Source organism: Rhinatrema bivittatum, chromosome 2 (assembly GCF_901001135.1).
Source record: "Rhinatrema bivittatum chromosome 2, aRhiBiv1.1, whole genome shotgun sequence".
NCBI lineage: Eukaryota > Metazoa > Chordata > Amphibia > Gymnophiona > Rhinatrematidae > Rhinatrema > Rhinatrema bivittatum.
The window spans coordinates 356,111,488-356,127,187 of record NC_042616.1 but is presented as its reverse complement, the minus strand read 5'-3'; the positions used below and the strand labels follow the sequence as shown (position 1 = coordinate 356,127,187).

General features: G+C 45.6%; 1 protein-coding gene across 2 annotated transcripts in view; it reads right to left on the bottom strand.

Moving 5' to 3' along the window:
- Positions 1–1,456: 1,456 nt before the first annotated feature.
- PDCD6 (programmed cell death 6) overlaps positions 1,457–15,700 on the bottom strand; it is a 257,393-nt gene continuing 243,149 nt past the window's right edge. For both annotated transcript variants that reach the window (XM_029589920.1, XM_029589921.1), the window contains exon 6: positions 1,457–2,040. In XM_029589920.1, the coding sequence (XP_029445780.1) occupies positions 1,942–2,040 (99 nt within the window). In that variant the 3' untranslated portion in view covers positions 1,457–1,941. The remainder of the gene's footprint in view (positions 2,041–15,700) is intronic.

The window sequence follows — 15,700 nt, the reverse complement described above, 5'->3', positions numbered from 1 at the left end:
AAGATATAATTGCGATGGAGAAGGTACAGAGAAGGGCTACCAAAATGATAAGGGGAATGGAACAACTCCCCTATGAGGAAAGACTAAAGAGGTTAGGACTTTTCAGCTTGGAGAAGAGACGACTGAGGGGGGATATGATAGAGGTGTTTAAAATCATGAGAGGTCTAGAACGGGTAGATGTGAATCGGTATTTACTCTTTCGGATAGTAGAAAGACTAGGGGGCACTCCATGAAGTTAGCATGGGGCACATTTAAAACTAATCGGAGAAAGTTCTTTTTTACTCAACGCACAATTAAACTTTGAAATTTGTTGCCAGAGAATGTGGTTCGTGCAGTTAGTATAGCTGTGTTTAAAAAAGGATTGGATAAGTTCTTGGAGGAGAAGTCCATTACCTGCTATTAAGTTCACTTAGAGAATAGCCACTGCCATTAGCAATGGTTACATGGAATAGACTTAGTTTTTGGGTACTTGCCAGGTTCTTATGGCCTGGATTGGCCACTGTTGGAAACAGGATGCTGGGCTTGATGGACCCTTGGTCTGACCCAGTATGGCATTTTCTTATGTTCTTATGATTGGTGTGTGAGAGACAGAAACTGGTCATGGGGGCATGACTGGTATGGTGTGTGTGTGTGTGTGAGAGACATGGGCCCTAAGGAAGAGGACCATGAGTATAGAGCTTAGCCACTACTGCTGCTTCTGGTGTGTGCTACGGCCTGCATGGAAGAGGAGTAGGAGAGCTGCTGGAGGGGGTAAGTAAAGGTGGCTTTTTAAGTTTATTTTTTTTGATTGACTGCCATTTTAATTATTTAATATTATGTGATGTGTCTGCTTTTTTGAAATATTTTATTGGTGTTTGGAGAATGTTTAATAGTTTTTATGAGTTTTTAATTGTTGGATGTTATTCTGTTCATAGCTGTTTTGAAACATTTATTCTGCTTATTAGTATAGTTTTACAATTATTTCTGTGTGGGGATCTATAGCTGCTTGCTAGTTCTGTTTTTTTAGGGCCTGATATACGGTATTTGAAGTGTTGCCTTTTCATAGATAGGGTTGCTCCTGTTTGAGTGTAAAATTATTTTTTTTCTTAAAAATATGTATAAAAAAGGGGGGGGTCGTCTTATACGCCGGAAAATACGGTAAGTTTAAAATTATTGGGTGTTATTGGACCAGTCTACTGTTTTGAAATATTTTATTGGTGTTTGGGGAATTTGAAAAATTTTGTTTTTAAATTATTGGATGTTCTATTCATCAGTTGATTTGAAATTCTTCTTATTGGTATGATTGATATTTTATATTTCTTGATTTTGTTTGCTGTTTTATGAGAAATGGTGATTCTATCTATAAAGAATCTGGCTTCTTTCTGTTTCCAGTTCAGTTTTTGTCTGCACATTTCTAATTATAATTTATGGTCTGCTAGCAGAAATCATATCCAACAATATAGTATTTAAAATAATGAATGGTCCATAGTTAATGCTTTATTGTTTTGTGGTTGGTAATAAAAAATATACATTATACCTTCTTTAAAGTAAGGTACTATGCAAAAAATACTATGCAAGTACTGTGTATCTGTAAGACATGGATAAACATTTAGCTAGCAACTTAAAATCCCCAAAGTATATATCATTGTTTCATATATACATTTTTTAAATCATGTCTAATACTCATAGCTAGTTCTTTTTCTGGCACATTAACATTTACAAACATACCAAAACTAAATGCTGTATGATGAGCTGAACAGCCATGGCTATAATTTCTAATTCAATATCCATTAAGCTTCTCATATCAAAGCTACATTCTAGTGCAGATGAATCATATAAAAGGTTTTTAAAAAACAGAAGCATACAAGGGTTACACCCATTTTTAATTGGTATTCCTATACAACTGCTAAGAAATAAAGTGATTTGGCAATTCTAGTCTCTATGGACTTTTCGTGTTCACTGTCATACAATACTGAAGACCATAGAGAGATATTGTTCATAGGACACTTGGATCCAGCCATCCTGATCCGTATCATACCGTCTGAATACATCCGTCAGCCTCTAAAAAGAGTCACAATGTTCAGTTAAAAACAGGAATATGGACTGTTTTCCTCTTTTTTTTCATATACAAGGAAGTTTTTACATATTTTGAGAAAAGAAAAAAAAAAGTCACCCTGAAAGGACTATGTGAAGTGGTAACAACAACAATCATTTGGGTGTCAGGCTAGCTGAATTTTAGGCATGGGAGTCCCCAGGCAGCAGAGAAAAACATGGCTTCAGATGCCACAGCTCACCTCCTACTGCTAAGACAGATCAGAGTGTATGGGGTAGTTGTGTCAAAGATAGGCTGTGGTATGCATACTGGCACACATGGAAGAGGAAGAGGGTACCTGGGATCGAGGGACTAAAGAAGAAAAGGGACAGGTAAGAATGGGGCATGTGTAAGCAGCAACACAAGGGAAAGAGGGAGGAAGGCATCTCCCTCTCCCATCTACAAGACCCACTCCTATTTCTCCTTTCTAGCTCTTCCTTTTCTTTCAAAATCCTCCCTCATCTCTGAAATCATCTCTTCCTTTTCTCTCCCACTGATACCAAATGTTCCACTCATAAAATGCCTAAAGTACAAAATATACATAAGCAAAATTGAAACAAGTTTTATTTTGCAAGAAAAGTCTACATTTAATATGCAAAATGATTCAAATTTATGCAGATATGCCAGTAGTAATGGGTACATTGTCACTCAAAATTGATATCAGCTAATCAGCGTTCACTTCTGGTCTAAGTCTCGCCCACAACTCGACCCATGACCCTCCCACCCTAAAGAAGTGAATGGGTGCAGCCATACTCCCAAACCACATCCCTCCTGCCCAAAACCACACCCCTATCTGCCCCTGCCCCCACCCATCATCCACACTCCTCCTACCCATAGAAGTGAACTGAGTAGCCCTGCCCATGCTCTGCACTAAGCCACACTCCTCCTACCCAAAACATGCTCATCCCCAAAGCATGCCCCCTTGTCACTGGAAATTATCCTTGATTGCCTTTTGATGACATCACCAGAAGTCCATTCCACCCCACCCCCCAAAAAAAATTCATCCCCGACATCATCAGAAATAGCCCTTTCATTTTAAATGATGACAATATTATTGGATCCTGTATGCTTTTTGATAACCGCACCGGAAATCCAAATAATTGCTACTGGGGTTGGTGACAGAGCTGGGAACAGAACTTTCTGACCTCAGATTTAAAAGTTACTAGGTGTGACATAGGATGAAGCTCTCTCTCTTTCCCTCTTGCCTCAGTGTAAATATGCATGCCCAAAGAGCCTGCCCAACTGGCATACAGAGTGAAATGTTATTAGCTGTGACAAAGCAGGAAGCTCTCTCTCATTCCCTTTTCCCTCACCCCTTTAGTGTAAATATGCATGCACAATGACCCTGCCAGGCAGACATGCTGAGTGAAATGTGAGCAGATCCTTTTTTAGAATACAAAAAGAATGATTAATTGTGGGGGGGTGGGGAATTAGAAACTCAAGCACGCAGAAGTGAATAAAACAAGGCTTGAGTTTTTGTTTTAAATACAGACTACTGCAACCATGTATGAGCAGCTATTAAATAAAATGTATTATGATCCAGGCACTATAGAAGTCTTGGTGGAATAAATCCTCTTTTTCAGGTTGCTAAAACATGTGAAGAAACAGTGACCAGAGAAAAAGTAACTGAATGGCTTACAGATCAAGATGCTTATTCTTTTCAAAATACCTACAAGGACATATTTTAAAAGAAACAAAATCTTACTAGATATGGATGCACAATGGCAGGCTGATCTGGTCGATCTGACCACCTTGTCCGGTTATAATAGTGGCTACAAATATATATTGACAGTGTTAGATACCTTGTCAAAATATGCATAGGTTGTAAGCCTAAAAACAAAGACTGGCCTTGAAGTGGCCAAGGTATTTGAAAATATAATTAAAGGTGGCCCTATTCCTAATAAACTACAAACAGACAAGGGTAAAGACTTCTTAAATAGCTCTGTGAAGAATTTGTTAAAACACAGAGGTGTTAATCATTCTGTGACCAACAATGATGTTCAGGCAGCAGCTGTGGAGAGATTTAACAGGACCTTAAAATCCAAAATGACCAGAAAGCAAGTAACTGAATGGTGTACAGATCAAGATGATAATTCTTTACACAGACCTGCTAGGACACAGAAGGTTGGGTTGCTAAGATGCAACTTAGTTTGCATAGTCATGCCCAGGCTTGTACAACCAGATGTAGAAATAAACATGTGATAACTAACACTTGATGAGAATCATATGAGAACATATACAAAGACAGTAACTGCTTGTGAAAAGCTTTAGCTTAGCAGTTCTGAAAATAAAATAATGGATTTGTATGAAAAGCCTAAACAGTTGGACATGGAAAGCAAGCAGCAGCCAAAACTAAAGAGGGACCATCAGTGCCACTTCTTTCTCACAGACCTTGATCCTGAAACAGAAGTTGACCCACCACTGCACATGCTGAATGTAAAAGATGGCAGAAAATGAAAAGCAGATGAAATGACAGACACAGAAGCTCCCATTGGAATAAAGCTTTTTGATCAACAGGATCCAGCCTTTAACAACGATAACACAGTGGATTATACAGAGATGGAGCAGTACAAAGTCATATTAGATGCTGAAACAAATAATTTGCTAGAAAAACCTGAAGGGATAGAGGAGAAAAAATTCTTTCATTGTGATTAAGAATTTTAGGGGTTGGGAAATTGCTGTAATAGAGGCCTTGTTTAGAAGAGGTTTTTAATTTTATGAAACATAGAAATGACGGCTGAAAAAGATCAATTGGCCCATCCAGTCTGCCCAGCAAGCTCCCACACTTGTTTTCTCATAATTAGCTGTTTCACCGACCACCAAGTTCAGGGCCCTTGTTGGTAACTGTTTTAATTCAAATTTCCTGCCACCCCCTGCCATTGATGCAGAGAGTAATGTTGGAGGTGCATCAAAGGTGAGCATAAGGCTTAATGGTTAAGGGTAGTAACCGCCGCATCAAGCAAGTTACCCCGATGCTTGTTTGCCCAGACTGCACAGATCAATGCCTTGTTGAATGTTGTCTGAATGTAAATCCTATTTTCCACATTTCTCCCTGCCGTTGAAGCAGACAGCAACGCTGTATATGCATTCAAAGTGATGTATTAGGTTTAATTGGTTTAGGGTAATAACCGCCGCAATAAGCAAGCTACCCCCACACTTATTTGTTTACCCAGACTGTGTAGTTCAGTCCTTGTTGGTTGTTGTCTGAATGCAAATCCTCTTTTCCACATTACCCCCTGCCGTTGAGGCAGAGCGCAATGCTGTATATGCATTCAAAGTGATGTATCAGGCTTAATTGGTTTAGCAAATGTTGCTTACCTGTAACAGGTGTTCTCTCAGGACAGCAGGATGTTAGTCCTCACATATGGGTGACATCACAGGATGGAGCCCAATCACGGAACACTTTTGTCAAAGTTTCCAGAACTTTGACTGGCCCCTACTGGGCATGCCCAGCATGGCACTAACCCTGCAGCCAGCAGGGGTCCCCCTTCAGTCTTGTATAAAAGCTACAGGCAGTGCCGAAAAATAAAATAAGAAAACGTTACGAACCCAACACCACGGGGTGGCGGGCGGGTTTCGTGAGGACTAACATCCTGTTGTCCTGTGAGAACACCTGTTACAGGTAAGCAACATTTGCTTTCTCACAGAACAAGCAGGATGGTAGTTCTCACATATGGGTGAGTACCGAGCTGAGGATGCCCGAGAAATGCACCAAATGTACCCAAGATGTGCAATAGGCACAAATATTGGGGAGGAGTTTGGTCGAGGGCATCCTGAACCCTAACGGGCAGGCGAAAGGGTGTTGGTACGTCACGTTGTAAACAGGTTACGAAGGGCTGACTGGCCGAAGATGGAATCTTGTCTTCCGACTTTGTCCAAGCAATAGTGGGCTGCAAAGGTGTGGAGAGAACTCCAGGTGGTAGCCCTGCAAATGTCAGTAAGCGGCACCGATCGCAGGTGCGCTATTGAAGTCGCCATGGCCCTCACAGAGCGTGCTTTAACATGGTCTTGAAATGGAATGCCCGCTTGCTGATAGCAAAAGAATATGCAGTCCGCCAACCAGGAAGAGAGTCTGCTTACCCACAGGCTGCCCTAATTTGTTAGGATGGAAAGAGATGAACAATTGAGTGCTTTTCCTGTGGGCAGCTGTACGGTCTAGGTAGAACGCTAGAGCCCTTTTACAGTCAAGGGTTTGCAGAGCCTGCTCTCCTGGATTGGAATGGGGCCTGGGAAAAAAGGTAGGTAGTATGATGGATTGATTTAGATGGAAATCCTAAACTACCTTGGGTAAGAATTTAGGGTGAGTGCAGAGTACTGCCCGGTCCTACAGAAGTTTAGTGTAAGGCGCATAGGTAACTAGGGACTGTAATTCACTAACTCTGCGTGCTGAAGTGATTGCCAAAAGGAAAATCACTTTCCATGTGAGATATCGAAGGTCACAGGAGTGAAGACGCTTCAATGGTGATTTCATGAGCCGAGCCAAAACCAGGTTAAGGTCCCAAGAAGGGGCCAGAAGACGCAGTGGAGCAAGCCTTTCAGAAAACGTGTTACAAGGGGTTGTACTGATATAGGAACATCCCTGACACCTTTATGGAAGGCGGCTACCGCACTGACATGCATTCTGATGGAAGAAGTTTTTAGACCTTACTCTGATAAGAGCCAGAGATAGTCCAGAAACTTCGTGAGTGGACAGGTAAAGGTGTCTTGGGACTGAGAAGAGCACCATGATGTAAACCTGTTCCATTTGTAAGAATACGATCTTCTCGTGGAAGGCTTCCGCGAAGCAATCAGGACACGGGAAACTGATTCAGAAAGGTTAAGTGGTTGAAGGATTAACCTTTCAACATCCATGCCGTCAGGGACAAGGCTTGAAGATTGGGGTGGCGGAGGCACCCGTCGTTCTGAGTGATCAGAAGCGGGTCCTTTCCCAAGGGAATGTGCCTGCGAATGGAAACCACACTTGGCATGGCCAGTGAGGTGCTATGAGGATCATGGTTCCCTTGTCCTGTCGTAACTTCATGAGAGTCTTTGAGAGAAGAGGAAGTGGAGGGAATGCATAAAGTAGACCGGTTGCCCACGAGAGGGAGAATGCGTCTCTGGGATGAGAGTGTTTGCTGTGAATGAGAGAGCAGAAGTTCTCTACTTTGCGATTTTGAGCAGACGCAAAGAGGTCTATTTGAGGATATCCCCATTGTTGGAAGATGGATTTCGCTACTGAGGGGTTGAGAGACCACTCGTGCGGTTGAAAGATGCGATTCAGCTTGTCTCCCAACACATTGTCCACTCCCGGTAACCAGGTGGCCCTGACGTACATCGAATGGGAGAGAGCTTCCGCCCATATCTGTGCAGCTTCCTGACACAGAAGGAAGGAGCCCCTGCCTCCCTGTTTGTTGATGTACCACATGGCCGCCTGGTTGTCCGTTTGGATCAGGATAACTTGATTTGAGAGGCAATCCTGAAATGCCCTGAGAGCACATCTGATTGCTCGAAGCTCCAGGAAATTATTTGGTGTTTGGCTTCCTCTGGAGACCAAGATTCTTGTGTTGCAGATTGCCCACATGGGCTCCCTAGACGAGGTTGGAAGCATCGGTGGTGAGAGTTATTTGAGGGTCTGGAGCCTGGAAGGGCAATCCTCGGATGAGATTGTTCGGATTTCTCCACCAGGCAAGAGACTGACTGAGTGAGTCGGTTACGTGGACAATGGTCGACAGGGGCTGAATGGATTGAGTCCATTGTGACCATAGAGTCCACTGCATGACTCTCATGGCCAAACGGGCCATTGGTGTGACTCGAACTGAGGATGCCATGTGTCCCAGGAGAATGAGAAAGTGGCGTGCAGTCACGGAGTGCTGAGACTGTAGCTGGTGTGCAAGAGACACGAGAGTGAGAGCTCATTGTCGAGGTAGAAAAGCCTTTGCCTATAAGGTGTCCAAATCTGCCCCAATGAACAACAAGGTTTGAGATGGGACTAAAGAGGATTTGTCGTAATTGACGAGAAATCCTAATGAAATTACAGTGTGTAAGGTTAGATTGAGGGACGACTGAACAGCTTGCTGAGTGGGAACCCTGATTAACCAATCGTCTAGATCAGAGCTTTCCAAAGTGTGTGTCGCGACACTTTGGTGTGTCGCCTGAGGTGTGCCGCGCAAGCCCGGTGCACGTGACACACCGGCAAGTGGGAGCCAATGCAGCCGCCGGTGGAGCTCATCCCACTGGCGGCTGAGCAGTAAAGAATCGCTGTGCAGGAAGATCAGCATGGCCGTGGTGAGTTCACGTCACCACGGCCCGAAGAAAAAGGGCACGTCTAAACGTGCAGGTGCTCCGCCTCCTTCCTGCCCATGCGGCCCCGGAAGAAAAATGTTGCCGGAGCCACACGGGCAGAAAGGGGGAGGAGCGTCAGCCGCGTGCAGAAGAGGAGCAGCAGCGTTGTTGCAGCGGGTAAGAAGAGGAGGAGGCCGGATGCAGGGTCCCCACCGCGGATCGGCCCGAGAAGATCAGAGCCGCTGCAGAGCCCATCCTGCAGCGACCCGTGAAGAGGCCCAGAGGTAAGAGAGAGGCTGAGGTCCTGTAGAGTGCGTGTGTGAGGTGAGTTGAGCGATTGTGTGCGTCTGTGAGGTGAGTTGAGCGATTGTGTGCGTCTGTGAGGTGAGTTGAGCGATTGTGTGCGTCTGTGAGCTGAGTTGAGAGATTGTGTGCGTGAATGAGGTGAGTTGAGCGATTGTGTGTGTGTATGAGGTGAGTTGAGAGATTATGTGTGGGAGTGAGGACCTGAATGTTTGCAGAGACAGCATGTGAGAGAGCCTATGTGTGTGTGTGAGAGAGACAGCATGTGACAGTGAGAGCCTGTGTGTATGAATGATTGTATGAGAGAGAGCATGTGACAGTGAGAGTCTGTGCTTGAGCAAGACAGCATGTGGGAGTGAGAGAGAGCCTGGGTGTGTGAGAGTCAGACAGCATGTGCAAGAGAGAGACTGTGTATGAATGATTGTATGAGAGAGAGCATGTGACAGTGAGAGCCTGTGCTTGAGCAAGACAACATGTGGGTGTGAGAGAGAGCCTGGGTGTGTGAGAGTCAGACAGCATGTGCAAGAGAGAGACTGTATGAATGATTGTATGAGAGAGCCTGTGAGTGTGTGAGAGAGAGAAAGCATGTGAGAATGAGAACCTGACAATGTTTGAGGGAAGAAGATAGATGGAGAGAAAAGAAATAGAAAAAAAGACAATATGAAAGGAATTGGCAAAAAAATAAGAAAGGGGAGGTGGAACAAAAAAGCCTGTGACCAACCGATTAGAAAACTAAGATCAGACAGCAAAGGTAAAAAAAAAGAAATAGATTACTTTTTACTGATTGGCACATGTAATCTTTGGTAATGTGCAAGAGTAGCACTTTCTCTATGCTGATTTCACAATGTACGAGATCAACATGGAGGAAGTGGAAACCCACGGGGCCTGCACAGAGGAGGCAGCAGAATGGGCTTCAGTGCCAATAGCAGCAATCAGCGCCTCCCCAATAGCCATGCGGCAGCAGTGACAGTGGCAGCAGAGGAATGAGAGAGGCTCCGAGGTTGCTGGCAAAAGAAAGAGAGGGGGTTTGCCTTTAGTGTGTGCCTGCCTGAGGGTGTGTCTGTGTATGAGAATGTATGGGTGTCTTCCTGGGGTTTGTATGTGTGAGAATAGGTGCCGGCCTGTGTGTGGTGTATGTGTGTGTGAGAATGAATTGGTGCCTGCCTGGGGGTCTGTGTGTGTGAGAATGAATGTGTGCATGCCTGAGGGAGTGGTGTGCAATTGAATGGAAGCCTGCCTGGGGGTCCGTTTCAGTGTGTGAGAATGACTGGGAGCTTGCCTGGGTGTGTGTGTTTGTGTGTATGTGAGGGAGCCAGACAGAGTATGTATGAGAAAATCCAGGGGAGTAAGAGTTTGTGTAGGGGTGTGTGTGTGGAGGGAGAGAGAGTGTCTTAGAGCTTGAGAGTGTGTCGGTGTCTGTGAGAGCGAGAGGTTATGGTGGGTATAAGAGCATGAATGTGTATGTATGTGACAGTATATGTGTGAGAGAGAATGGAAATGTGAGTATGTGTGAGAGAGAGAGAGAGGATAACCTCCTAATCCTTGACAATATCAGGGTGACTGGAAATCAAGAGCTCCCACATATGGACAGCAGGGGCTTTTTAAAATCCTTATTAGTTTTAATTATTGGGTGTTATTTGATATATGTGCTGTTTTGAAATATTTTATTGGTGTTTAGGAAATTGTAAAAAATGTATATGATTTTAATGAATAGAAATTCTATTTATCAGTAGTTTTAAAATATTCTTTTATTAGTATGGTTTACTATTATAACTGATGCTTTATGTTTCTTGATTTTATTTGTTTTATGAGGAATGGTGGTTCTGTTTTTCCATTATTACGGTAATACACAGAGTCTGGCTTCTTGGGGTTTCCATTTCAGGTTTTGTCTAATTTGTGCTCCTTTATTTTGTATTCTGTATTTGGTGAGGGTCTGTCTCTGCTCTGTGTGTGTGACCATGATGAGAAATTCACTAGCATAGGGATCTATAGCAATCGGGTTTGTTTTGTTTCCTCAGTAGGTGGTGTATTGGTATTCTAGGACCCAGTATAATATTTACCCTTGCTTTTTCACAGGTAGGGTTATTGTTGTTTGAGTCCTTGGTGTTATTACTGTTATGTTATGATGGGATTGCAGTATAGATTTTGAGTGTCTTTTTTTTTTTGCGAGGTTTTATTTTCGTTCACAAAGTGCCTGGCAGTGGAAGGTGTTTGTGCTGCTGTTACTGTGAGGTGACACCAGAATTTGAAAACATCTTTAGTATGATAAGCTGTAAGGGAAACATTCAAGCTCCATTGTTTGGGGGAATTTCAGTGGATGCACAGAGTTACAGAACTGGAGGTGCAGGATTTATATTGACATTCTGTCCCTTCCTATAAATTCCAGTCTTCACTCTCATAGCCATATAGAATTAGTTGAATGAGGCTATCAAATAATTTTATAGTGTGAAACTGGCCAGCTTTTTAAAATTACGCAGAAGACCCTTTGGACTTTCTTATTAACACCAAATATTCAAAAGCTGTGCTCATCCCATCAAGCTCATATATCTCATTAAAGAGGTAAATTGAATAACACAATAACTTTGTTTTATTATTGTTACTCATAAATTATAACAATAACATTAATCTTGGAATATTATATATTTTTAATATAAATGAAAGATTTTCACAAGATAGGTTGTGTCGTGAAACATTTTATTATGTATATATTTAAGGAAACATACATAAATTGTCGAAATACATTTTGTTCGTTTAACCTTTAACCTCTGGTTTGCTAGTAGACTGAATTACTGTGTCCCGAAATTATGTTTGTCTAAAAAGTGTGTCACCAACATGAAAAGTTTGGAAAGCTCTGGTCTAGATAGATATAGACGTGAACACCCTGAGTTCTTAGGGAGGCTGCAACCACTACGAGGCCCAATGTCAGGAAGTATTTCTTCATGGAAAGGGTGGTGGATGCCTGGAATGCCCTTCCGGAGGAAGTGGTGAAGTCTAAAACTGTGAAGGACTTCAAAGGGGCGTGGGATAAACACTGTGGGTCTATCAAGTCTAGAGGACGTGAATAAAAAGGCAGCAAAACACTGCACGGAGCGGCAGTAGCCACAGAGGCATTCACGGAGCAGGATGCCAGTGGTTGGTGTTCCACCTTCACGGAGCGGAAGGATGGAGGGCTGCCATCTCCAAAAAAAAACAAAACAAACAAACCAGGGGTGGGTAAGAGTATGGGGCAGGGGTGTGGCCTGCTTGTTGCAGTGGTTGCTACCCCTAATTGAGCTGGATGTTCACTTGGATGCAGATCCGGCGCTACTCTCTACATTGGTGGTGGGGTGGAGGGGAATTAGGGCTGGAGGGTACTGGAAGCCAATAGTAACAGGTGGGTGATAGAAAAAGATAAAAAAAAAAAAAAAAAGGATAAAGTGCGTAGCTTGCTGGGCAGACTAGATGGGCCATTCGGTCTTCTTCTGCCGTCATTTCTATGTTTCTATGAGGCATTTCGTGAAGACTTGTGGCACAGATGCTAGGCCAAATGGAAGCACTCGGTACTGGTAGTGCTTGGGGCCTACTAGAAACCTCAGGTATTTGCGATGAGATGGAGTTATCGCAATATGGGGCGGATTTTCAGAGCCCTGCTCGCCTAAATCCGCCCAAAACCGGGCGGATTTAGGCGAGCAGGGCCCTGCGCGCCGGTGAGCCTATTTTACATAGGCCTACCGGCGCGCGCAGAGCCCTGGGACTCGCGTAAGTCCCGGGGTTCTCCGAGGGGGGCGTGTCGGAGGCGGGCCCGGTCGTCGCGGCATTTCGGGGGCGTGTCGGCAGCGTTTTGGGGGCGGGTATGGGGGCATGGCTGCGGCCCGGGGCGGTCCGGGGGTGTGGCCGCGCCCTCCGTACCCGCCCCCAGGTCGCGGCCCGGCGCGCAGGAGGCCCGCTCGCGCGCGGGGATTTACTTCTCCCTCTGGGAGGCGTAAATCCCCGGAGAAAGGTAAGGGGGGGGGTGTAGACAGGGCCGGGCGGGTGGGTTAGGTAGAGGAAGGGAGGGGAAGGTGAGGGGAGGGCGTTAGACGATGCCCTCCAAGGCCGCTCTGATTTCGGAGCGGCCTTGGAGGGAACGGGGGTAGGCTGTGCGGCTTGGCGCGCGCCGGCTATACAAAATAGATAGCCTTGCGCGCGCCGATCCAGGTTTTTAGCAGATACGCGCGGCTCCGCGCGTATCTACTAAAATCCAGCGTACTTTTGTTTGCGCCTGGAGCGCAAACAAAAGTAGGCCTATTCGCGGAGTCTGAAAATCCGCCCCTATGAGTGTATGCGTCCTGGAGGTCAAGAGAGCAGAGCCAGTTTCCTCTTCGTAAAAGAGGAAGAAGTGAGCCTAAGGATTACCATCTTGAACTTCTCTCGCTGGAGGTACTTGTTGAGGGTGCATAGGTCCAGAATAGGATGAACGCCTCCCGATTTTTGGGGGATTAGAAAGTACCGGGAATAGAACCCTAGGCCGGGCTGAGAGAAGGGCACATGTTCTATAGCCTTGGACTGGAGAAGGAGGGAGACCTCTTGATCCAGAAGGATGGAGTGATCGGATGTTCTCCATGTCAGCAGAGGTGGGGAGTCCGGTGGAACGGAAAGTTCAGATGATAACGTTGAGCAATTATTGCCAGTACCCACTGGTCTGAGGTGAGTGCCACCTGTTGTTGAAGTGGCACAATCGACCTCCTATTGGTATGTGAGGCAATGGAAGCTGGCTGCTGCTCTCTAGGTAGAAGTCAAAAACCTGAAGCAGGATCTGGTTGAGGAGCTGCTTGCGGTTTTTGTTTCCGTGTCTGACAAGACTGGGTCTTTTGGAAAGGTCTCGTGGGATCTAGCTGGTGGCGGATAGGACTTCTTTGAGCGGAAGAATGACTTCTTCGAGTCCTTGCAGAAGGGCTGTTTGGAAGAGTAGTCAGAAGGCATCAGAGAGAGCTGTCTTAGGGTCTCATGATGGTCCTTAAGTTCCACCACCGTTCGCTGAATCTGTTCGCCAAACAGATTGTCTCCCAGACAGGGCAGGTCAGATAACCTGTCTTGTACTTCAGGGCAAAGGTCGGAAGACTTGAGCCAGGCCCATCTCCTTGCTGAAATAGCTGCTGCAGACACCCTAGCAGTAGTGTCAACGATATCATAAGATGATCTGATCTCATGTTTGCCTGCCTCAAAACCCTTGTTTACTAGGGTTTGAAGCTGATCTTGGAATTGTTGAGGCAGGGTATCTGTCAAATCTTGTATCTGCTTAAAAATGACCCTATTGTATTGTCATATAGAGCTGATAGGCGGCAATCTGGGAGATGAGCATTGAGCCTTGGAATACTCAGCGGCCAATGGCATCTAGAAACTTCAGTTCCTTGCCAGGGGGAAAAGAAGTGTGAGGCTTTGATCTCTTAGCTCTTTTTTTGTGCAGATTCAACAACTACAGATTGGTGATCCAATTGAGTTTTCTGAAAGCCTGGAGCTGCCTGCACCAAATAGGTAGTGTCAGCTTTTCTGTGCAATGGAGCCAGGATGTTCCCAGTTCTTCTTGAGGAGATCCAGAAGAACCTGGTGGATAGGGATGGAGGTTATTTCTTTGGAAGCATCCAAGAATTGGAGCAACTCCATCATCTGATGTCTGTCATCCTGTTCAGTCTGTAATTGGAAGGGAACCAATTCAGACATTTCCTTCACAAAATTTATAAAGGAGAGGTCCTCTGGAGGAGAACGCTTCCTACTTTCAGTGGGTGAAGGTGGTGAAGGTAAATCATCGGTGATGGCGAGGAATCATCGGTCCAGGTATTGTAGGGATCAGCACCTGTCCCTCTAGGAACTAGAGGGGGACGGGGTGGTGGGATACCTGAAGGTCCTGGTCTAGGCTCTGAAGGAATCGGAGGAATAATCGGAGGAACCGATGAAGGCATCGAAGGCACCGATGCAGGCATCGAGGGCATCGATGGATGGCTCGGTGGTGCTGACAGCTGTATCGGCACTGATGGTTGGATTGGTGGTGACGGACGTATCAGCATCGATGGCTGAGGCAGAACAACCGATGGAGGAATGCGGAACGGTGTTTCTCCTCCCGATGACAATGTAAGTGGGGAGGGCATCGGAGCCATCGGAGACCGGGTCCATCGGTGGAAAAGCGGCAATGAGCGCTTCCATCCTGGAGAGCAGCAGTGCCAATGCTGCCGGAATCGGGTCGGTGGACGGTTCCGCAATCGGTACCGGTGTCTGAGGAACCTGGAGTCGTTGCATCGCCTTGTCGATGGCCTCCTGAACCATCCGGTCCAGTTGTTCTCGGAGACCTGGAGCAAGCAGCCCCGGCTCCGGAACAGAAGAAGGAGGCAGAGGCAGGGCCGGAGAGAATACCATTACAGGCGGAGTCGCGGCTCCAGAACCCCTGTAGGGTGAGGGTTGCCTCGGTGACCCGGTCGAGAAAAGTTCGGTGCCTTTTCTGGACAGGACTTCTTCAATGGTGGCTCAGACGATGGCGAGGTCGATGATTTCGCTCCCTCGATGGTCCAAGACTTATGGTGTCAATGGCGATGTTTGTCTCTATGATCGCCTTGGTCCTGAGGGGGAGTAGAGGGTGTCGAAGGCAGAGATGTCGTCGATGCCGGGCGGTCACCAGCCGGTGGTCAATACTGGCGGAAAGTTGAAGGTGCCGGTTCTGACAACGTCGATGCAATGGACGGAGTCAGGGTTTGAGCACGGAAGAGAAGTTCCATCTTCTCCATTCTGGCCTTGCGACATTTTGGTGTCATCAGGGCACATTTGGTGCAGGTCAAGACATCGTGCTCTCATAGAAACATAGAAACATAGAAATGACGGCAGAAGAAGACCAAACGGCCCATCCAGTCTGCCCAGCAAGCTTCACACGTTTTTTTCTCTCATACTTATCTGTTTCTCTTAGCTCTTGGTTCTATTTCCCTTCCACCCCCACCATTGAAATATCTAGCTTGATTAGTTAGGGGTAGTAGGGGTAGTAACCGCCGCAATAAGCAAGCTACACCCATGCTTATTTGTTTTACCCAGACTATGTTATACAGTCCTTATTGGTTGTTTTTC